Source organism: Onychomys torridus, chromosome 18 (genome assembly GCF_903995425.1).
Source record: "Onychomys torridus chromosome 18, mOncTor1.1, whole genome shotgun sequence".
Classification (NCBI taxonomy): Eukaryota; Metazoa; Chordata; class Mammalia; order Rodentia; family Cricetidae; genus Onychomys; species Onychomys torridus.
Genome location: NC_050460.1, coordinates 41,617,418 through 41,641,682, shown reverse-complemented (window position 1 = coordinate 41,641,682; position 24,265 = coordinate 41,617,418). Strand labels below are relative to the sequence as shown.

General features: G+C 42.0%; 1 protein-coding gene and 1 long non-coding RNA gene across 4 annotated transcripts in view; one reads left to right on the top strand and one right to left on the bottom strand.

Moving 5' to 3' along the window:
* The window catches only part of LOC118569587, a 35,527-nt gene extending 15,093 nt beyond the window's left edge, over window positions 1-20,434 (top strand). Inside the window, exons 1-4 of one of the 2 annotated variants that reach the window (XR_004943083.1) lie at window positions 67-89; window positions 7,996-8,098; window positions 17,882-18,117; window positions 19,970-20,434. This is a non-coding gene — a long non-coding RNA (uncharacterized LOC118569587). Of the gene's footprint in view, window positions 1-66; window positions 90-7,995; window positions 8,099-17,881; window positions 18,118-19,969 lie in introns of those variants that run through there. The other variant, XR_004943082.1, reaches the window with a different exon arrangement.
* The window catches only part of P4ha1 (prolyl 4-hydroxylase subunit alpha 1), a 58,094-nt gene continuing 43,107 nt past the window's right edge, over window positions 9,279-24,265 (bottom strand). For both annotated transcript variants that reach the window (XM_036167567.1, XM_036167568.1), the window contains exons 10-15: window positions 20,033-20,132; window positions 16,842-16,895; window positions 15,444-15,509; window positions 12,267-12,335; window positions 11,486-11,582; window positions 9,279-10,161 (exon numbers count right to left, since the gene is read on the bottom strand). In XM_036167567.1, coding sequence (XP_036023460.1) covers window positions 10,091-10,161; window positions 11,486-11,582; window positions 12,267-12,335; window positions 15,444-15,509; window positions 16,842-16,895; window positions 20,033-20,132 — 457 coding nt within the window. In that variant the 3' untranslated portion in view covers window positions 9,279-10,090. The remainder of the gene's footprint in view (window positions 10,162-11,485; window positions 11,583-12,266; window positions 12,336-15,443; window positions 15,510-16,841; window positions 16,896-20,032; window positions 20,133-24,265) is intronic.

The following is a 24,265-nucleotide window of genomic DNA, read 5'->3' as shown; positions in this document are numbered from 1 at the left end:
GCACTTGGAGTTTGAGGCCAGCCTGGTCTTCAGAGCAAGTTCCAGGAAAGGCGCAAAACTACACAGAGAAACCCTGTTTTACAAAAAAGGTAAGTTGATTTAATAGCCATGCCAGGGTTGCAAATCAATCACTGCTCTTGGTTGTGAATGGTAGAAACTCACGTTACCTTAGGGAAAGAGGATCTACTGAAAGACTTGCTAGACAATGAGTGAGCATAAGGAAAGGTAGCCCCTGCAGGAGTGCTCCCCTCACATAGTAAGTTTCCGCAAGTGCACCCCACCCCACTGGTTGATTTTTTTTTTTTTTAAGATTTTTATTTATTATGCATACAGTGTTCTGCCTGGACTATCCAGAAGAGGGCGCCAGATCTCATTACAGATGGTTGTGAGTCACCATGTGGTTGCTGGGAACTGAACTCAGGACCTCTGGAAGAGCAGCTAATACTCAACCTCTGAGCCATCTCTCCAGCCTCCACTGGTTGATTTTAACCATTGGAGAGCTGCCCTTAGGCACCCCTCCATCTACGGTGCCCCGCACCCACCCCCCCGCATCTCCCTGTATTTTATTTTTGCTCAGCTTATGAACTGCCATCAGAGCATCAGTGTGTCTCTGTCAGTCTGTCTGTCTCCACTCTGTGAGATGCACATACTCACATGTACACACAGGCAGGCAAACAAGCACTCTATTCTCCCCTCAGGTCGAAGTGGAATTTCCTCACTTTTCCCATTGTTCCTTTGCAACTGTCTCCTCTACGTTAACTTCTTCCCCACTAACAACGTCCCTTCACTTCTTCTCTGTTCCTGTTACCTGTCGGCATTCTGAACCTCAGGCATCTCTTAGCAGCCAGCCTCCCTTCCATCCTCAACCTCTCCCAGCACTACCGGCCCCCCAAAACTAGGGGTTATCATTTTGTTCTGAACAACCTAACATTTCACCTCCTCTTTCTTAACACCTTTTAATCCAGATACTGTAATGATTCACTTGGGAGGTGTGGTTATGTGTGTACGGTATATGTGTGTGGAGTGTGCACGGATGTGCATGTGTGTGTGAAGGTCGAGTCAGCTGTCTTCTGTCACACCCATGTTACTGTTTGAGTCAGAGGCAACCCCCCAACCTGGCAGGACCGATCCGGGAAAGCTGTCTGGTGAGCAGCTCTGGGGATTGTCTTGTCCTTGCCGCCTCAGCACAGGGATTACAGGTGGGTGCTGTCCCCCTAGATGGTGTGTATGATGGGTTCTGAACTTGGGTCCTCATGCCTGTACAGCAAGCATTTGCCCTATGGAGCTCTCCCCAAGACCGCTACAACTATTTTTTTATGGCATGTAGCTCAATTTTTTTCTATATATACCCAGTCATGGGATAATGCAAATAAAGAGAAATTAATATTTTCTTTTAGTTATTATTACTTTTCTTGGTTAAGACTGCTAACTTCTTGTAACTCTTTAAACAAAATAATTAATAATAATAATAATAATAATAATAATAATAATAATAATGACAAGTTGAAACTTACTAAGGAGCTAGGGAGATGGATCAGCAGTTAAGACCACTTGCTGCTCTTCAAGAGGGCTAATGTTCAGTTCCTAGTACCCATATTGGATGCTCACAAGCATCCTAACTCCAGCTCCAGGGATCTGATGCCCTCTTCTGATCATTTTAGGCACTGCATGAAAATTCACAAACCTCATCCCCACCCCTCAAAAAAAAAAAAAAACCAACCCGCCAATGGCGCACGCCTGTAATCCCAGCACTCAGGGAGGCAGAGGCAGGTGGATCTCTGTGAGTTCGAGGCCAGCCTGGTCTACAGAGCTAGTCCAGGACAGGCTCCAAAGCTACAGAGAAATCCTGTCTCGAAAAACAAACTAATAAACAAACAAACAAAAAACAACAACTCATGACTGGACATGTAGTTTAATGCTTGCCTACCATGCACTAGTCACTGGCCCCACAAAACCAGGCATAGTAGCAAATATCTGTAATCATAGTACTTGGGAGGTAGTGGCCAGAGGATCACAAATTCAAGGGCATTCTCCACAACGTAACAAGTTCAAAGATGGCCTGGGATACATAAGAACCTGCTTCAGAACAGAAAACAATTAAAAACCCAGATTAGGTCACAAAACCTGTGGACCTGTTGAGCTTGAGCACTGCCTAGTAAAATGTCCAACCTGCCACTACTGCCCATTGGTATTTATGATCCTAAGGACAATATCACAAACTGGCTATAGAAGTCCTGGAAGATCAAGATGCCACCACCTTGCGGCTTCCCCAAAGATCAAAAGCTGTGTACAAATCATTGCCCATAGGGGCGTCTGTGTGAAGAAATCTAGGCCAGTTCCTACAATCCGTTTGGAAGAGAATCGGAGAGTGCAGAATGAGCCCTTGGAATTATGTTCCTGTTTCTTTTTATACTTGTGATTTCTTCCAGAGCCATTTTTTGATGCCTGGGATGTGGTTGGGTGTCTCTTTGACATGTCTGAGGTCCTGGATTTAATCCCCAGTGCCAGGGAAAAACCAAACCAAACCCCAGAACCATTCCAGTGCGGTCATGAGTCCTGCCCCTATTCCTGGTATGAAGTAGGATATTTCAAAATTAGCTTCACAGCCTAAGGTGATACTTGCCAGGAACTTAGGGCAGGCTCCATGCATTTGATTAGGGAGGTCCTGTTCCCACTGGGCAGTGAGGTAGGACTGTAATCCCAGCACCTGGGAGATAAAGACAGGATCAGGAGTTCAAGGTTGTCCTCCACTACAAAGCAAGTTCAAGGCCAGCCTTGGGCAACTTGAGAGTCTGGTTAGTTAGTAGGACTCTAGTTTTGTTTTCTTGGAGACAAGCAAGGTGGTTCCTGCCTACCAGCTCTAAAGTTGTTTTTTTTTTCTTGGGGGAAAAATGTCAAATACCTTTACCTAACAATAACATTTGTTCAATAGGGATTTTATTAACAAATACTTATATTTAAACTATTTAATATTTTAACCATCATTACAGAATCATGGAGCAAACAATACTTGTTTCTGATTTTTCTTTTCTTTTTCTTTTTCTTTTTTAAAGGCAGGGTCTCACTATGTAGCTCTGGCTGGCCTTGGAACTCACTCTGTAGACCAGGCTGGCCTCAAACTCAGAGAGATCCACCTGTCTCTGCCTCCAGTGCTGGGATTTAAGGCGTGCCTGGCTATTTCTGATATTTTTAAATCTTGAACTGCCTACCTGTTTGCTAATATATTTGAATGTTTTATTGGCTTTGATGTGGTGATTCACACGTGTAATTCAGACACGCAAGAGCACACACACACACACACCCCAAACCTTACTGACAAGTTACATAGAAAAAGAAATGCACATATTCGGAATACACTATCAAAAGTTTCTGACAGATGCAGATGCCTCCGTACAGCCGCCAGGACGCTGGGCAGTGGCCCTTTCTGATCTACACACTGCTCTAACACTTCAAGCATACAGCTCTCATTTGTATTTTGCAAATTTTAGTTGCAAGTCCACTTTTGAGGCCATCGTACACTGTCTTTAAAAATTCAGTTTGTTGCTCATTTAAGTACCCAGAGTCTGTGTGCTGCATGCTTCCTAAGGTCTGCAGGAGAATTCTGCAGAACTCTGGGCGGTTTTACCAACCCGCTCATGCCACTGAGGGGGAAGCTGCTTCCTTTCCAGTGTGTGAGCTTTCCTCTTCCTTACTGTCTGGACCTCCAGCACAATGCTAAACACCCCTGGGGAAAGTAGACACTTTACCATACTGAAAGAAGCATCCAGTCTTTCACCGGAAAGTGAAGCAGAGCAAGATTTCTGAAAAGCTACTAATTGGTTCAGGAAATCTGTGTTTTATTTGAGGCAGGGTGTGGCTAGTCTGAAACTTGCTATAGAGCACGGGCTGGCCTTGAACTTGGGGCAGGCTTCCTACCTGAGCCAAGGATCACAGACATGTGTTATCACACCTGGCTCACTTAAAAAAAAATTATCAGCAATACTGGAATTTGTCGTATGTGTTCTGTGCATCTTTGAAATGATCACATTTCTTTTTCCTTCCTTAACCTGCTAATATGATGATTTACCCAGGTAGAATTTGGACCATTAAACCAACCTTAGTTTTTTGAGATGAACGTGACTTTGCCATTTTTATTGCATTAATTTGTGTGTGTGACAGGATACTTGTATGTGCCCAGTGTGTGTAATGGTCAGAGTACAACATGTGGGCATCAGTTCTTTGTTACCCTGTGAACTCCTATGACTGAACTCCGGTGGTCAGACTTAGCAGCAAGTGTCTTTACCCACAGAGCCATCACGCTGGCCCCAACTTTGTGACTTAATTGTTGGAACAGGACTGGTTAGTGTATTAAGCATATTTCAACAAGCTTTGTTTTTCAGTTAAACACACATTTTTCACTCATTGTTGGTTAAATGTAAGACTATTTTTAATCTACATTCCTGAGAGATACTGATCCTTAGGCTTCCTTAGTCTGGCTAGAGATCAGGAACAATCTTTATTTTTGTGTATGTGTATGGGGGGGTAGGGTGGTTCGAGACAGCATTTCTGTGTCTCCCTGGCTTTTCTGGAGCTCGCTTTGTAGATCAGGCTGGCCTCAAACTCACAGAGATCCTCCTGCCTCTATCTCCTAAGTGCTGGGATTAAAAAGCATGTGCCACCACCGCCTGGCCAGTTTTTTTCTTTTAAAGATTTATTTATGTATGTATGTATGTATGTATGTATGTATGTATGTATGTATGTATGTATGTATGTATTTATTTAATGGATGTGAGTGCTCTATCTGCATGTATACATTTGTGCCAGAAGAGGGCATCAGATCCCATGTGGTTGCTGGGAATTGAACTCAGGTCTTCTGGAAGAGCAGCCCTGTTTTGCAGGTAGAACACTGTATGCAAAATAAATAAATCTTTAAGAAAAAGTTTAAAGAAGCAGCTTTGAGATATATATTTCATACCATCCAACTCACTAACTTGAAGTATATGTGTTTTTTTTTAAGATTTATTTATTTATTTATTTATTATGTATGTAGTATTCTATTTGCATGTGTCCTTGCAGGCCAGAAGAGGGCACCAGATCTCATTACAGATGGTTGTGAGCTACCATGTGGTTGCTGGGAATTGAACTCAATGACCTCTAGAAGAACAGACAATGCTCTTAATCGCTGAGCCATCTCTCCAGCCCTGAAGTATATGTTTTATATAGTTATTAAACACTTTAGTTTTAACTCAATGGCTTAGTCATAGCATTGCACAGTCATCAAAACTTAAAACATTCTCACCCAACATTTATCGTTTTTTGAGGCAGGGTCTTGTGTTCCAGGCTAGCCTTGAATTCACCATAGAGCAGAGGACAACTTTGAATTTCTGATCCTCCTAGCTCCACCACCCCTGGTTCGCACAACTTAGAAATGTTTTTATTACCAGCTGAAGAGGACTCAATCCCTCCACTATGGACCTCTAATCCCCCCCATATACACACACACACACACACACACACACACACACACACACACACACACACACACGGTGATACTTTGTTGTACTCTAATAAAACTTGCCTGAAGACAGAGCCAGCCACAGTTAAACATAGAGGTCGGGCATTGGTGGCACACACCTTTAATCTTTAATCCTAACACTCTGGAGGAAGAGGCAGAGTTCCACCTGGATCTCTGAGTTCAAGGCCACCCTAGACTACACAAGATTAATCCAGTCTAAGAGAGAAACAGCCAGGCAGTGGTGGAACATACCTTTATTCTCAACAATTGGATCTCACGCCTTTGCTCCCAGTATTTGGGAAGCACACAGGTCATTAATCCCAGCACTGGGAAGGTTGAGATAGGAAATGAAATGGCAGGGTGGAGTTCAGACTCCTTTCAGCTGAGGACTCAGAGGCATTTAGTCAGAGGATTTGTGGAGTTGGTGAGGTGAGAAGTGGCTGTGGCTTGTTCTTTTGTCTCTCTGATCTTTCAGTATTTACCCCAGTATCTGGCTCCAGGTTTTTATTATAAGACCATTTAGAACTCACGTTACATTCCCCCACCTCCGCTTTTTCTCTATACATTGGCTTGGTCTGGACATTTCAAACATCCAATCACACACAGATTCTTGGTGACTTCAACTTCTCTCACTTGTTATACTGTACAATAAAAAAAATCCTGTCTAGTGCTGTAGGGTAAAAACCATGGTTCTTCTAACAGCTCTCTTCTAAGCTATTCCTATTCCACTAACTTGGGGTGTCCTCTGTAGTTTATCAGGCTACTATGACACAACACTAAAGACAGATTTAAAACTCAGAAACAGTAGCTGAGCCTGATGGTACAGGCCCACAATCTCAGCTCTGGGGCCAGGGTTTTCATGAGTGAGAGGATGGCCTCAACTGCATGCTGCAAAACATTCTTTGGTGGCGTATACCATTAATCCCAGCACGGGAGAGGCAGAGGCAGGCAGATGTTCTAGTTCAAGGCCAGCCTGGTCTACATAGCTAGTTCTTGGACAGCCAGGGCTACACAAAGAAACCCTGTCTAGAACAAAACAAAAACTAAACAAAAAACCCACCTCTCACTACCCCAAATCACAAAACACTAAGAGCTACCATCCTTTGTGAACACCGATGTACCCACAGATCTGATAGCTATCAACTGTCTTTGGAACCTAGTCCACAACTTCTACACAGCACAACTTGTCTTCTAGCAGACTCCCTGGAAAAAGGATTTATCATGTCCGGTCCTGTATCAGCAGATTTGTCTATGTGCCGAGTGGATGTAGATCCATTTGTGGGTTGTTTGTGAGCAACTTACATGTGTGTGAGAGTGCAGGTGCCCAGGTATGCACATGTGGAGGCCAGAGACTGGTATAAGGTATGGTCCGAGGTGGCTTTGTTATGACAGGGGTCTGGAACTCAGCAGTTCTGATGGCTGGATTGTTCTGGAAATTACATCTCCATCTTTAAAGAGGACTGCCATGCCCGCCTGACATTATGTGGGTTCTGGGGCTCCAAACTCCAGGCTTGAGCTATCATCCCAGCCCATACTAAGTATATTCTTGTTCTATGCAAGGGTTGCTGCCAACGCCTTATATTCTAATTTCCTCTTTTCTAGGTCATGAAGTCCACTTCTATGTCCCATTTTCATTCTCTAAGATCTGGTAAATTCACGTGTATTCATGTTGGCCATTCTGACTCTGTTCTCAGATATATAGTGTGTTTCTAAACCATATGTAGTGTTAAGTTGTTTATTTTTTTTGTTTTGTTTTGTTTTTTTAAGAGTTGTCTTGAATGTCTATGTGAAGCAGTCTCACTATGGAGACTGGGCTGGCTTCAGAGTCTGGTATCTGTCATGTCTCTGCCTTGAGTGTTTGTCAGTTCTCTTGAGTTCTGATTCCAGATTGATTTTAAAGCCTATCTTGATTTCTATTTTGCTCATCCCTTCAATTGCAGGTATATCCTTAAAGGGGTTGCTTCTGCCTGTGGCCAATGTTAACTAATGCTGCTATAAATTCAGATGCTCTTGCTTTCAATTTAGAGGGCTTATAAAAAGAGCTGGTTGGAATGTAATCGTTTAAATTGTCAAATTTTTAAAACCGTAATACTGATTTTTCTTTTCTTTTTTTGGAGCTGACTGAGGATCGAACTCAGGACCTTGGGCACGCTCAACCACTGAGCTACACCTCTGGCATGTTTATTTTTAAGAGTGTATTTAGGGACTGGAGACATGGCTTGGCTCACAGGTCTAAGAGCACTACCTGCTGCTCTTACAGAGGACCAGAGTGCAATTCCAGCACCTACATGATGGTTACCAACCAACCATAATCGGTTCTAGGGAATTGGATGGCTTCTTCTGATCTCCAAGGGCACGTGGTGCATATATTCATGCAGGGAACACACTCATACTACAAAATAAGTCTAAAATCAGAGTCTATTTAGATCGTATTAAGTGCATATTGTGCACCATACCCATTAAGTACTAACTCCCAAGTGTCTCTTCTCTTCTCCACCCAGGCAAGCACCTACTTCTTTCGCATGTGATTACTCGGGGTATCTCATGAAGTGGAGAAGAGCATTTGTGTGACTGACTTCACCAAGCTTCATCCATGTTGAGCGCGTGAGTATTTTTCTAACATATAACCACCTTGTCCCCACACCTAGCTCTGTACTTAAGTGGCCTCCGCTACATGGTGATTACAAATACTCCTGTTAGGAGCCTGGGTGGAAACATTTCAACTCTCTGCCTTCTTTTCAAACGCAGAATCAGAATTTCGGGATGTTAACTTCTATGGGAAATCAGGTTGTGAAGAACTTTTATACAATGGCGGTTTTCATACATCCTAGACAACACACTTTATTTGCCTATGTTAACACTGCTGACTTCCTTAAAAGAGCTGAGGACCGAACCCAGGGCCTGCGCTCGCTAGGCAAGCACTCTACCACTGAGCTAAATCCCCAACCCCCCCCCCCCCCAATTTATAATCTAGTTGCTAACACATTGTGACAAAACTGTTTTCTGGCCTTGAATTCCCATTTTCCTTGTAGGATTTGTTGCTTCCACGTTAACTGGTGTGGGGTTTTGGTAGCGGAATGGAACTCAGGGCTCACACATGTTGCTCTATGCCTGAGTTATACCACCAGCCTAAGAGAAGTTGATTTGCTGGTCTGGTTTTGAGACAAGATCTCTCTACATAGCTCTGGCTGACCTAGACCTTACTGTGTAGACCAGGCTGTCTTTGAACTCAGAGATCCTTCTACCTCTGCCTCCCAAGTGCTGGGAGCAAAGATGTGGGCCATCATGCCCAGACAGTCCCCCACCCCCCTTTTTTTAAGTATCTTTGGCTGCAAAATCAGTTTAAAGTGCTGAACTTATTATTTGCTAAACTCTTTATGATTGGAACAGTTCACTTTAATACCTACTTTCCCAGAGAATTAAAAAGTCTCATACACATCAAGACCACACCCAGGCTTTTGAAGAAAAGAAAGTGTAAGTTTCATTATTTTAACAACTTACAATCAAAGCATGACTGTCTGAAGAAGTACACTTTTTGTTAGTGTCTCAGAGTCTGGAGCGGGTCAGGCATGCTCTATCCCAAGGAACCATGTTTTGATTGACTAAATGTCTAACCACAAATATTAAACCGTAATGTATATTAACCTGTGAGCACTGTTACTTTATATTTGAATTTAAACATGAAAAATACCACACAGAAACATTTTTTTAAAAAAGATTTAAGATCATAAATAGGTCACTGTTATAACACATTTCAGAATTTAAAAGAAAAACACATTTTGGCTTTTTATAAAACAGATTTCTCTTTAAAATCCACTCCCTCACTCGTCGTTACAAGGGCCTGTATATTTTAACTCCCAGTCTTAAGGCACAGTACTGAATCAGAACTCCAACATCACCAGCCGCTGTAATAGGACACAAGGCAGGGTGCTGGCACATGGAACAGCAAGTCTCTGGACACTATCAGTCATTGAAGAACAAGCCGAAGTCTGAGCATTTTAAATTGTGAGGCCAGGTCTGCTATGCAGAACTTTTTCAACAAAGTAATTTTCTCTAACCAGCTCAATTCACCACTGGTGAGGAGGGGGATTTGTTAGAAAATATGGTTTCTTTAACCAGTAAGAAGTATGAATGTGGAATAATAGATGGAGGTAAGCCCCTGAGGACCCAGACTAGGGTCCTAGTTGATTACTAGTGCTCAGCAACCCAGCAAAGAAAAGCGGGGTACAAGCATCTGTACCCCATGTACAGCCTCGCTTGGCCCACCATCTACTGAGATGTGGAAAATCTACAATTGGATGTTTTGTTTTTTAAATCTAACCAAAATGCTCTTAAACAACAATTATGATTCCTCATTTTAAATGTCCTGTACCCTGTGATAACTGAACTGTAAAATTTTACATAATGTGGTGATTGAGTGTTAATTAAAAAACAAAAACCCCCACAAAATAAGTGATTGTCCACCGACAAAACACGGGATGAAGTTCATGACCGAATGAATCATGGAGTGTTAGTCAGCTGTAAACTTCAGAAAGTTCTAGTCAGCAATTGTGCCAGGCATGTTAGAGGACATCAGGAGCGAGGGGAGCCTGTCTATCATTCCAATTCTGACAGGGTGCACGGCCTTCGAAATTCTTGTCCACGTTCATGCAGCCATTTGTTGGATACTATGAGGAAAAAAAATAAGATTAAAACCCAGATAAAGGCAGATGCTGCATAAACTTGACAACGTTAGAAACATCAGATTTCATGTATGTGTATCTAATGAGGCCTAGAGTGAGCTACACGTGGAACAGCATGGTTGGAACAGAATGCTTTCCCCTGCTTCCAAGTGCTACCTCCAAAATCCAAAGACCGTAAAGCGAACACGATCCTCTGATCAGCCGTTGCTATCACATACACAGACAGTTACCTTGGTTCCAAAAAGTTTTTGAGATGGGTTTTTCTGCATAGTCCTGGCTGTCCAGGGATTCACTCTCTAGACTAGGCTAGCCTTAAACTCAAAGATCTGTGCCTGATTCTGCCTCTTGAGTGCTGGGATTAAAAGCATGTACCACTAAACCCATAATATACTCTTTTAAACTTTCTACCCCATTTTCTGGAATTGCAGAATAAGCCAACGTCACTGATTTATACAAAATATCTCAACTAGGTTGCCTGCACTCGTTACTGTTACCTCCCAGGTACCCAGTCTTTAGTCAACAGTTGGCCACTTTTTCTTAGGTCTTTGAGCCCAAACCTTTTGCTGCTGCTTTAGACCACTCACATGATGGAGAAGCTCAAGCATCACAATCAGCAAGAGGATTTTATGGTCTTGCTAAACAGGCTTCCTTGCAGTGGTTATATTATAACCACTAGACACATGTAGACTGTGAGCATTTGAAATGTGGCCGCTGACATACTGTAACTCACATACTGATTAATATATATTAAACGCGTTTCTTTTCCTATTTTAGTTGTTAATGGGGGCCCATCCTATACCTGCAAGGTCTGAGAGGAGGCCTCTTAAATAATACACTAGAACCAAGTGCTGTCCCAGCCTTAGGCCAAATCTATTCCAGCACTTAACATGCCTGAAAAGTAACTGCTGTGTGCTGAGGACACAGAGACTAAGCTAAGGCAGGCCCCATTAGCTCAGGGAGAGACACTCTCTCGTCTTCCGTCTCAGTCACTCGTCTGCACTGTGCCCCGTTCTGCCTCACTCATCACTACATGCTCTCAGACTGCGACCTTTCTGGGGAAAGAAGTCCACTGATCTAATACTTCTTGGAAAACTCAAGTGAAATGGAGCACCTACCCTCAAAAACAATCTCACTAAAATGCTCATCTATGGGATGCAAATTTATATTCATATCAGGCTTAGCTGAATCCCATACAACATGAAGCCATATGGCAAATCATGGGAAGAGGCAGTTTGTTTTAAGGTGCAGGTTATAAAGTTTCAAAGTGAAATAAAGAACTCATTTTTCAGAGACTACAGGAACTATTTACCCCATTTGTTTCCAACTAGCACGGGACAGGCTGCATGGCGTGTGCTGTAATCTCCTTCTCCACTGGCAAACAGATTATACCAGAAGACAGCGGTGCCCTGTGGATAATAATCAAAATTATCACCAGACAAAATGCTAGGTCTTCACTTTTCACAGCACATACACTTTCCTGTTCCTTCTACAGTAGCGAAGAGTGTTCTCTAATTCCATGAGTCTATCACTTTGAAATGTTTTCTTACTCATATGGAAGTTAACATGGTTGACAAAAGACTGTTTAAGCTGGACATAGTGGCACACGCCTTTAGTCCCAGCACTTGGGAGGCAGGTGGATCTCTGAGTTCAAGGCCAGCCTGGTCTACAGAGTGAGTTCCAGGACAGCCAGGGCTATACAGAGAAATCCTGTCTTGAAAAACCAAAAAAGAGTTTTAAAGAACAGTCCAGCAATATGGAGAGAATTATACAAAAATCAAATCTTGGAAATTAGATCTCAATTATCACCCTTGTTCCTTGCCCAGCCTTTACTTGGAGATTAATGTAGTCTGAAAATGTAACTTGGGGCTGGAGAGACAATCCAGAGGACCCAGTGCAATTCCCAGCCCCCAGATGGCAGCTCACAACTGTCTGTAACTCCAGGATCTAACACATATGTACAGGAAAAAGACCATATAATAAATATAAATAAAAGAAAATGTAATTCATTCCTGGGCCACCATCATCTGTAGGTGCAGCTCTACTTCAGGAAAAAAAGACCCATAAAAACAAGCCCCACAAAGTGAGCTTACTTTTTTGGGCCAAACACTAGCTCCTACTTCAGGAAAAACAGTAGCTCCTCCAGCAGACACATCACTCATCTACAAGAGAAAAAAATTTTATCTTAGGTAAAATTTAAATGAAAAAAAAAATCAGAAGATTAAAAAATATATATAGTTATCATAAAGGTAACCTAGAATAAAAACACAAACTTTAATTAACTGAAAAAGCACATGCACAAGGAAACCCATCATAGTGTGAAGATTTTAACCACCACCACAAGCAGAAAATACCAAACAAAGCCCGACTATGTATTGCATCATAACGTCACCTCTAAAATAAGTGACTAAAAACATTGTGTCACCATGCCCTGCTAAACCACATATTTAAAAAATAAGGGTTATACCACTAGCCGATTGTATTTTTCAGATGTAATGACATCCTAACTACATGTTTTTGTTTTCCCAGTGCTCAAGATCCAAGCCAGGATTCTGAGCCTCAGTCACTACCTGCTCTTTTGACATAACTTTGGAGTCCCTTCAAGTGGTGCGAGCCCATGTTCCCTTACCCTGAGGCAGGTAGAACTGAGGATGGAGTTCAGAGGTAAAGTGCTTCCTTAGCAGGTGTGATTTAGAAACAGAGGAGGACACTGTATGACTTCTAAAAACAGGCTGTAAAAATGTCATGTTCATGGAAAATTTTCTGTTTGGGAGGCTGGCTACTCTCCAAGTGTGAAGATGCCCAGACCACATGGATTGGCTACAATGCTATGGGATATCTTTCTGTATGCTGTGAATATAGCTATTCACACTGGTTAATAAATAAGTTGCTTTGGCCTGTGGCAAGTCAGCTTAGAGGTAGGCATGAAATCCAAGCAGAGAGACAGGAAAAAGACAGGTGGGAAGAAGAGATGCCAGCCTGCTGCTACGTGGCAACATATAGATTAATAGAAATGGGTTAATTTAAGATGAAAGAGCTAGTTAGCAAGAAGCCTGAGCCATAGGTCATACAATCTGTAATTAATATAAGCCTCTGTTTACTTGGGACCAAGAGGCAGTACATTTGGTGTTCAAACATGGGGCAAGAATTTCCACCTAAAACTTGAGAAAGCTTTAAAAAAGAGTTCTAAGCCAGGTGGTGGTGGTGCACGCCTTTAATCCCAGCACTTGGGAGGCAGAGGCAGGAGGATCTTTGTGAGTTCGAGACCAGCCTGGTCTACATGAGCGAGTTCCAGGAAAGGCATAAAGCTACACAGAGAAACCCTGTCTCGAAAACCAGAGTTCTAAAACAGAGCCAGAGCAGCTTCCTAGTTTGTGCCTCTCATGTAGGCTATGGCGCAGAGATTCTGTGACATCTGAGCTTGGCCTACAGCATGAAGGATTCCCACCATGGTACACAGAGGCATCTCCAAGCAGATTTAGCTTTCGCTAGTACAGACAAAAAAAAGGGTGGTGGTGGTGGTGGTTTCTGGGCTACACGCTGTTTGATGGAGGCACAGACTCACTGCTTCCCAGAGTTGGCAGTGAGCATGGCTCCCAGAGCTGATGGTAAGTGTACCTCTGCCATGTTGGGAAGCTGAATGGGGCAGAATCAACAGCCAAAGCTGCTGCACAGCTTAGCAGTTTAAAATCTCTCCTGGCCAGAAAAGGATTACAGATACACAATAAGACAGATTTGGATGGAATAAACATCTAAACGGTTTACAATGTGTGTAAAAATGTACGTAGGCCTAAAAGGGAGAGGAAAATGAGTATAGGCAGTTATATAAAGAAATAAATAGTTTAAAAAAATAGTCTTTAAAGAGATAATAAAAGTAATATAAAAAATAGCCACATAAAGATAGAAAATACACAGAGTCTGGATTAAATACATTGTGTTTTCTTTACAATTTTGGACAGCTAATGAGCTAACTTCAGGAAGGCATTTGACTGTAAAGGCTGCTAAGTTAAACCAATATACATACATATACATATATAAACGCATACATACACACACACATTTTTAAAGGCATCCTGACTTCAAAATTTGGATGTAAGGATTGTTGCTTTGGAAAGGAGGCTCTGCTTTTGTTCCCACAGGAAGCACTCCAACTATACTACAACTCTAAGTATGGAAGCCCACAGAGACCATCTGCTTAAGCCTCCAGAAGATCCAAGTGCTGTGCAAATGAATGCAACAATATGAGAGATCTGAACAGGTTTCATGACATTAAGACCAATTAACATCTCTGCTACAGGAGGAAATAAGGACTTATTTAAAGCCATTCAGAACACGAATGAGACCCTAGGTTTGACCCCCACCACCACCACGTCCACCAAAGGGAAGAACACTTGGGGGTGATCTGTCATAGAACAGAAAAGTTTGATGAAATGGAACAAATATTAATTTTGGAGTTGGGCGTGTAGCTTAGAGACAGTGTTTGCTTAGCATATTTTAGGCCCTGAGTTTAATCCTCATATCTCTCTCTCTTTCTCTTTCTCACACACACGCACAAATTCTAACAAACATAATTTTTGAAACTTCAACCATGAAAATAGCTACTGTTTTGTGCTATGTCCTAATCTGAGTGCTGATTACCAGACATGTTCAGTTTGTGTAAACTGTAAAGCTACATGTTTATAATGTGTGCATATGTAGATATATTCTAAAATACTGAACATCTCCAAGTGCTAGGATGATCAATAATTTTTTTGTTGTTTGGTTTCTGGGGTTTTTTTCTGGTTTTTCAAGACAGGGTGTCTCTGTGTAGCTTTGCGCCTTTCCTGGAACTCGCTCATGTAGACCAGGCTGGTCTTGAACTCAAAGAGATCCATCTGCCTCCCGAGTGCTGGGATTAAAGGTGTGCGCCGCCACCACCAGGAAATAATTTTTAAACAACACCCTTCCCCCTCTGAGACAAGGTCTCATAATCAATGCTGGCCTCAAACTTGCTATATACCCAAGGATGACCTTGATCCTTCTGCCTTCCAAGTACAGGGACTGCAGGCATGCAGCCCTATGTCTGGCCTATGACATGCTAGAAATCAACCCAGGCCTTCCTGCACACTAGCCAAAGCATGGAGCCTCACCCCCAAGCCTTTTTCTGTTTGAGACCCAGGCTGGCTTTGACATGACTATGTAGTGGACAGGAGTGAGCCTCACAACAACTTCATGGAACACACCAAAATTAGGAAGTCATGCAATCCAATCTCAATTTAGCTGTAACTTACATAGAACAGCCACGTAGCAATTCTATTTCCTGTCCCAAGCTCTCTGAAAGCATCCGGCTCATCTTTCTGTGGATAAAGCAGTGAATATGATGGTATAAAACTCAGTAATATGAACACTCCAGGGACACAGTAGTAGTAAGTTAAAGAACATACTCCAAATGTATTACCACTGAGCTGTGCCCACACTAGCCTCAAGTGCTTATATCAGCTCACACTGGATACTTTTGGCAAAATTCAGAGAAAACAAACTCTAGACCTGTTTTTCTGAACGAATCAATAGTGTGTTCTTCTATGTAATGGTGTTAGCAGAAATTAAAGATGGGAGAAGGAAGGGAGTGTGTGGTAACAGAACAGTACTTTATGGGAGGCTTGTGACGTATAGTGATATGCCTTGGACATGACGGGAATTACATAAAGTCACATGTATGAGAGTGCAGAGCCATATGCAAAAATAAGCAGACTTGGTGACATCATACTGAGTGTTGTGAATGCACCAATGGTGCATTCTTGGTGTGCTCCACTTAAACAAGACATCAACCTTGGAGATGGCTTATTCATTTGTAAGGACCACACATGGTACACAGCGACTGAGTGAGCGTCTGCCTGCTGCCTGCTACAGTCTCAAGATGCACCTTATCCACAGATTATTTTTTTTTAATTTGCTTCTGCCATACTGAAAACCATTACCACACTGAGCAACCTGAATCCTTCTCATGAGGCCAGGTCTACACTCTAATCAAACTCCTAGAGAACGGTTCCCCTCTCTGGCAGGTGTTCAGCCAGTCTTTTCCTTCCGAAGGATGTGATGGGACTAGAGTCTCTGGGCAAACCCCTCTCAGAGCTCCAGGTGCTGACAAGAGTGTTCCTTCACACCTCATCCCCAACTGTCTGTGCAGTGTGTCTGCGGGAAGTAACCTTTCATTCTTCCGGGCTCACAGTGCACTGAACCAGTGTCTTCAATGTTCCTGAGTGCTTTTGCTATTGTTTTCTTTGGAGACTTCTCAAGATCTCCTGGCACAACTTTCAAGCAGTCAACGGGTTTTTATATGAAGACAAGACCCACAGAGGCATTCTTCCTGATCACACCTCAGTTCCTCTGCACCCTCTCCTCAGCTGGGCCCTGGTTTCGGACCTTTTCATGCTTATCTCTCCACCCTAGTATCTCATCTCCCATCAGGCTCCTGTCCCTGTGCAGTGAGATAGCCCAATCACTGCTCAGTCATTGGCTCCCTACTGCCCCCTACCCCATAACCTGCAGTTGAGCTTAGTCTCTCACTGAATTCCTCATTACAGCTGCACCATCCCCACACCCCCAATAAAGTCTGCCTGTCTTAATCAAGCAGCACGAAGATCTGTCTCTAAACATGGGGTACCTAAAGTGGATTCAGTTTCACATACCCGTGCAAAGTCAAAATGGGGTTCATACTGTCCTCCAACTCCATAATTTGCGACCTGAAGGAAAGAAACAAAACATGAATGAGAACTATTAATATTACCATTCAAGAGCCCAGAGGTTTGCAAAGATTGAGTTCCTGAGTCCAACATCTAGTATCACAAAGGGGGGGGGGGCGCGACCAAGATTAATATTCAAAAAATTCTTAAGAGCCCCCATTTTCACCTCTTATATTGTTAGGTAAACTTTAAAAACTATAAAAACTATTTTGCATGTGTGCATGTCTTCATGATTATATGTGCATCATATGTGGTGGAACCTGTGGACGCAGGAAGTGGGCATTGGGTCCTCTGGAAATGGAGTTACAGGAGATTGTGAGTTGCCATGTGGGTGCTGGGAACTGAACCTCTGGAAGAGCAACCAATGCTCTTAATCACTCAGCCATCTCTCTAGCCCAATGCACTTTAACAAACATAAGTTTTCTTTTACGTAATTTTTATCATTTTAGGTTAAAGGGAAGAAGTCCATACCAATGTAATCATTCCTGCTGGAGGGTCCTAATAATTCAGATGGTCCCCATGATGCCCCAGTAAAAGAGGCATTTGGTCTAAGTTCACGTGACAGTTATAATGTAGGACACAATATAAAACGAAAATGTAGTTTTCTTTAACCCTATCCTCCATCACAAAATCAAATGCTGACAAATGAACAGTTAAGAGCACCACCATGACACAGAAGATGCCATCTGTAAATTATACACTGTGTCCTTTACTTATGTTGTGGAAACAATTGTATCCTCTAGGAAGGAGAAATGTATCAATTCTCTAGTAGGGTAGAAGATTAGGCAAGAAAAAAACACATCAAAATGACTTTTAAAACAATGAGATAAAACACCAGGAAGATGATCCGAGACTCAATGACAAGTTAAGGGCTCTCCCCAGGCTGCCCTGCTTTGCAGTGACTGTCTGCGCAGCTGCTGTGGGAGACTGACAATACAGCACAGAAGCTGCTCTAACTCTCCCTGTAACAACTTACTACCCATCAGGTCAGGAGCAATCCCATCACCCCTCTCAAAGGCTGTCAGAACTCTACTGCGCATCACAGACAGCACAGCCTGGACCTGTGTCACCTGCCCATCGCAGTGACACACCCATGTGGCAGTCGACAGAGAGGGCAGGTGCAGCACAGACGAGAGCGAAGGTACAAATGCCGGAGAGGGACATGTGTCCGCTCTTGTCTGAGAGACTCCAGACGAGCAGCCTGGGGACTTCCTGATGGCAGGTGAGTGGAAGGAGGAGGAAGTCACCTCAGATACCTCCGAGTACGGGGAGCACAAAGGAGAAAACCAACTCAGAAGTACAGCATGTCACAAAATGGAAGTCCATACTAAAACTGGGACAAGTACATTCAAGCTTTTTTTTTTTAAATAAAAAGTACAACACGTTGGTTCATTATTTCTAATGTTGTGAACTGTCAAGACAAATAGACTCGAATACAAGTGATAACACAATTCTTCAGGGCCAAGGGTAGAGTGTGTGGTCACATGCTTGAGACTGAAGACTTAGTTGCTAGAGCACCGAGGAAGAGAACGGAAGTTCTCACTGCAGGAGGAAACTCAAGTGTTGGCTGTGGGTCACGTGACACATGCAGCAGAAAGTTGGAGCAAGCTGCAGCAGTGAGTGAGACTTGTGGGTAGAGAGGGCTCGGGTTAGGGTAAGAGTGCTTGCTGGCAGGTATGAGGCCTCGAGGTCAGGGTCCTGGCATCCACGTTTGTAAAAGCAGGGCCCAGCTGCGACTATGGAAGCCCAGCACTGGGAAGTGAGGTGAGGATTTGCAGCAGGGGCAGGAGGATCACTGGGGCTCACCGACTAGCCAACCTAACCTAGGCTCCAGCTTTAGTGAGACCCCATCTCAAGGGACGCCCAACACCTGACTTCCTCATGGTGTGCAAATACATGAACCACACATAGATTAAAACTCTATGTGTTAATGGACACCACTGAGAAAGTGAGGCTAGGTCACAGAACAGGATTTATCTACAAGTCAGTTGTCTGATGAGGGAGCAGCATCCAGAATATATAAAGAAGAACACAGATTAACAGAACAGGAGAAATGACCAATAAGCCTGTGAACAATGTCCAGTATCACATTATTCATCAGGAATACGCAAGGGAACCCGGAAACAGCAGTTCACATTCACTGTGCATGCTGCACTAACACCGGGAAAGGACAGTGTTAATTAAGGAGGTTCACGTGTTGCTGCCGCACCCACTTTGGAAAACAACTTGAATGCTCTTCAGATGTTAAGTGCAGGGCTGTCACATGAGTTCACTCTCATTTGTACACACATAAAACGTGGGAATTTCCCATGTTTTGTCCTATAAAAACTTGTATGCAGAATTAGTCACGGCAGCAAAAAAGCAGAACCTAGATATCCATCAACTGATGAGCAGACAGAGAAAAGGTGACTCCGCGAAAGGAATCATGCTGTAGACAGAATAAAGTAGGGATACATGCTGCCACATGCATAAACCTTAGCAACATAATGTTTACTGAAAGAAATCTGATATAAAGGTCACATGTTAAGCAATTCCTATATACAAAATAAGTATATTCATAGAAGTACAAAGTAGCTAATGGTACCAGGGGCTTGGGAAGGGGAATAGGAAGTTACTGCTCAGGGTATGGACAGTTTCTTGCTAGGGTGATGAAAACACCTGAAATTAAATCATGGTGATGAGGTCACAACCAAGTAAATATACCTAAACCAAGGTAAAATGTATGACACCCAATTATACCTCAATTTAAAGAATACCTTTTAAAGAGCCAAAGTTACCCCAGCCATTCATAAGGAGGCTGGGTCCAGGAAAAATTAGGGACTAGTATGATGGCTCAATGGGTAAAGGCCACCATGCTGGGTAACTTGAGTCCAGTTCTGAGAACCCACAGCATATACATGAGTATGCATATACCATGATAAAATAAATATAATTTGGAAATTTAAGAGTACGCTTAATATTAAGTTTAGTAATAGGTATCTTTCAAATTTTCAATTTCTGCAGTGATAAAGTGTTTTGAATGCTTTGGCTTACAGGGTCGCTTGTACAAGTAAAGCACTGTCTGTTCAATGCAGGAAATGTAAAAGGAAGAGTCTCCTGGAGAAGCAGGAATAACTTCAGATGCTGCGGTTGCTTACCTGTAATTCCTCTGCTGTGGAAACATCTAGTCCTGTGAGATCTTGTATTCTCATGTTAATTCTAGACACCACAGGGTCTTCATAGCCAGCCAGCCAAGCACTAGGACAAGAAAATATCAGTTTTATGGCTACTATTTCATTAGATAAAAGCCCAACAGCTGCCACTTTCAAAGCAACACAGAGGACATTAGACTTCTTCAACACAGTGTTAGAGATCAAATCCAGCCAGGACACTGCATGCTAACCCAATGTCTATCGTGACGCTTCCTTCTCATCCTTAGTTTTCTGAGTTTCACTGTGGAGTTCAGGCTGGCCTTCATCTGCAGTGCCCCTTGATTCAGTCTCCCAAGTACTAGGATAACTATGTAAACTACCATACCCAGCTGGATAATAAACTTAATAAACTCGTCTGCTTGATCTGCTCGTCTGACGGATGTCCACTAATAGTTTCTTAATGGTGACACACTCTGCAGTTAGAGGAAATCCCATGTTGCACTTCTATAAAATACTGCATTCATGGAGGGAAACTATTAATGCTGCTTCCTATATTGGGGGTCCTCCTCTTGCCCTCCCTCCTTTTCGCTCTTGAGACAAGGCCTCATTTTATTACCTCATCTCCAACTTCTGGGTTTGAGAAATCTTACCCAGTCTCCTGAACAGCTGGAACTGCAGGGGCACTCACTTATTTACACTGAAAATTTCTGAACATTTCAGAAAAATACATATTAAGCTGGAAACAATTATTTCTTCTACATACAGTATAGTAGCTGACTAGGTCAAAGGGTTTGGGGGGCTGCTCTACGATGGTGTTTTACTGGGAACAAATTCATGCATTATTTGCTTAATAAGTTTTATAATACATTGCTGGCAGGAAAATAAAATGGTGCAGACCTTCTAGAAATCATTCTAGCACTTCCTTTAAATGTTAGACATAGTTTATCACCAGCAATTCTACTATTTAGATACTCAAGAAAAACTAAATCATAAAATACAGAAATGTTCATAGCAACATTATCAGCCAAAAAGTAACAACCTTATTAATGTTCATCAATTTATGAACAGACTCATTACAAATGTAGTAAATCTAAAAACATGAATTATTGTGCCATTAAAGGAATAAAGCAAGGATACATGCTGTAACATAAAATCCTAAAAACATGTTAAGTGAAAGAAACTAGACACAAAGAGCCTCACGTTCTATGACTCCACTTATGTGAAATATGCAGAACAGGCAAATCAGTATAGAAAGCAATTACTGGCTGCCATGGGGTGGTATGGAGTGGGAGTAGGGTGGGTAGTGAGTTAACTCCATTCATGGATTCATGATTAGGGGTGTGCATGAAAAATGTTTAAGGAGTCTGGGGAAATGGCTCAGTGGATAAAGTGTCCAGGTCCTTAAGAGACAGACTGAATCCTTAGATAAGCTTGCTAGGTAGACTAGCCAAATTGGCAGACTCCAAGTTCAGGACGAGATCTTCAGTTTAAAAAAAAAAAAAAAAAAAATACAGAAAACAAAGACTCCTGATGTCAACCTCTGCTCTCCACATGACGCATGAAAAAGGAAATCCATGTTTAGTGAACGTTACTATATAAAAATGCCTGGGATTAAATGATAACTGCACAACTAAAGGACTTAGAACTGAAGTACACACTTCTGAAAGGTGTTTGACAGCTGAGGCTGAAGTGGAGGCTTCAATCCCAGGATCTGGGAAGCTGAGATAGTGCTGAGAGTTTGAAGTCACCCTCAGCTACAGAAGAAAACCCTGCCTGAAAGAACAAAACTTATAAAAATTTAAAAATAAAAACAATGCTGGACAGTGGTGGCACACACCTTTATCCTAACTCAAGAGGCAGAGTCAGGTGAATCTCTGAGTTTAAGGCCAGTCTGGTCTACAAAGAGATTTCCAGGACAGCCAGGGCTATTACACAGAGAAACCCTGTCTCCAAAAACGGGACTAACTAAATTAATAAAATTTTAAAAAATGCAAAAATAAGGCTGGAGAGATGGCTCATCAGTTAAGAGCATTGGCTGCTCCTCCAGAGGACCTGGGTTTGGTTTCCAGCAGACATGGTAATTCCAGTTCCAGGGTATCTGATGCCTTCTTCTGGCCTCTGCTGGCACCAGGCATGCCATGCATTTATGCAGACATATTTGCAAAATACCCATATTCATAAAGTAAAATTAAAATTAAAAAATTTTAAACATAAAAATAAAAAAGTGAATTTTGTGACTTGGAAGCTGTACTGCCAATGTAAGGCTGAGGTTAAACCTCAGATCTTAAAACAAGATGGACCCCAAGTTCCAGTATGTCCTTTGTTCGCTTCTGACCAGTCCATCAACATTTTCTTCTTTCTCATTAAGCTTTGATTCTACAGTCCATTGTTTTAACAGTATTCTTGCTAACCTAACTGTCCAGTAAAAAGAACAACTCTGTATCACTTTTCTATCTTTTTTTATTATATTTCATTTTGTAGTACTGAGGATGAAACCCAGGACATTACATATGCTAGGCAAACATTTTAACACTGAGGGGATATACCCAGCCCTAATTTTCTTATTTACATTAATCACAAAATAAGGCGGTATGTTCTAATAAAGTTCCATAAAGCCAGCTTTTATCACAACATGAAATTTACTGCCCAAAGACAGAAACCAACTTCTCCTTCCACTTCTCTGACAGCTACCAACTTTTTAAATGTCTACTGTTTGTTTTGAGAACGGATCTCAAGTGGTCAGGCTGGCCTTGAACTCACTATGAGCTGAACCCCCAATCCTCCCGCATCCACCTACCTGCTCTAGTAATTAATTCTACATGCACTACATCCTCCATTAAAAATCAAATAGCCAAATATCTTTCTTTTGAACTCATAACAGGGCTTGTACTTTCAATTACTTCAATTAAAAAATTACATTTTTAAAAAGCAAGATTCCTCTACTTTAAATAATCCCGACTTTTCTTTAACATACAAATCTTAAAAGCATCACAGGAAAGTTGGCTGAGGAATAAACAACAGCCTCCATTTTGGAGAGAGTTACAGACCACCACAGGAAGATGTCAGTAACACAATCTGAATACTATCACACCTCCTTCCACAACACAGCTGTGAAAACCAACATCTTACAATTAGCTAATATAAAATCATTATACTGTTCCTTTGTAAAGGCAAATCATAATGCTGGGCTTATAAAGTACTAGTTCCTAAGAGCAACATTTCCAATTTCTAATAATTTTTTTTTTTTTTTGAGACAAGGTTTCTCTATGTAGTTTTGGTGTCTGTCTTGGATCTCTCTCTGTAGAACAGGTTGGCCTCAAACTCACAAGAGATCTGTCTGGCTCTGCCTCCCAAGTGTTGGGATTAAAGACATGTGTCACCACCGCCTGGCAATAATTCTTTAAGTGCTTAATGGTAGACAAAGACTAATTAGCCAGACTGAGAATTTTAGTCTTTGTAGGATAATTGAGCAATAATACTATACACCTGCCCACTTTGATGCTCTCCCATTGAAAACCACTGTTTAATCCATTAGAGGGCAGTGGCACTAAACGTTAGGGCAGTTTTAAACAGTTTGAAATCATTAAAATTTACGCCATTCTGGCGGGGTGTGGTGGCTCCTGCCTTTAAGCCCAGCACTCTGGGGGCAGAATGAGGAGGATCTCTGTTAGCTTGGGGGCTAGTCTGGTCTACACAGCAAGTTCTAGAACAGCTAGGACTACATAGAGACCCTATCTCAAAAAAACAACAAACAAAAACCCCAAATTCTGCATATTTGCTTTAGTATTATAAAAATACTTTTAGATTCTTATACTTGCTCCTTAGCAACATGAGTAAGTTAATTTTAGGCATAAATGTCATGTTTATGACATATAAATATAATTATAAAATTAAAATAAATAAATGATTGTTGGAAATAAATCATTACTTCAGAGTGAAAAACTGAAAATTGTTTCCAAGAATAATCCACCAAAAGCAAAGACCCTTCCTCCTAGTTTAAGCAGACTGTTTACTTCACAGCAGGATCTGTGCCACAGCAAGCCGACTTCAGAGTTCACCCAACTTAACTGTCTTTTCACAGCACAGAACCAAACCTTTCAAACCTTAAATCCATCTCATCTAGCCATTGATCCAGCCGGAAATAAAAGGTAAGTATTGTTTTGGTTTTTGTTGGGGGTATTTGATTTTCCTATAGAAAAAGACAGACATGATTTACCTGCTCAATGTTACCTATAGTTT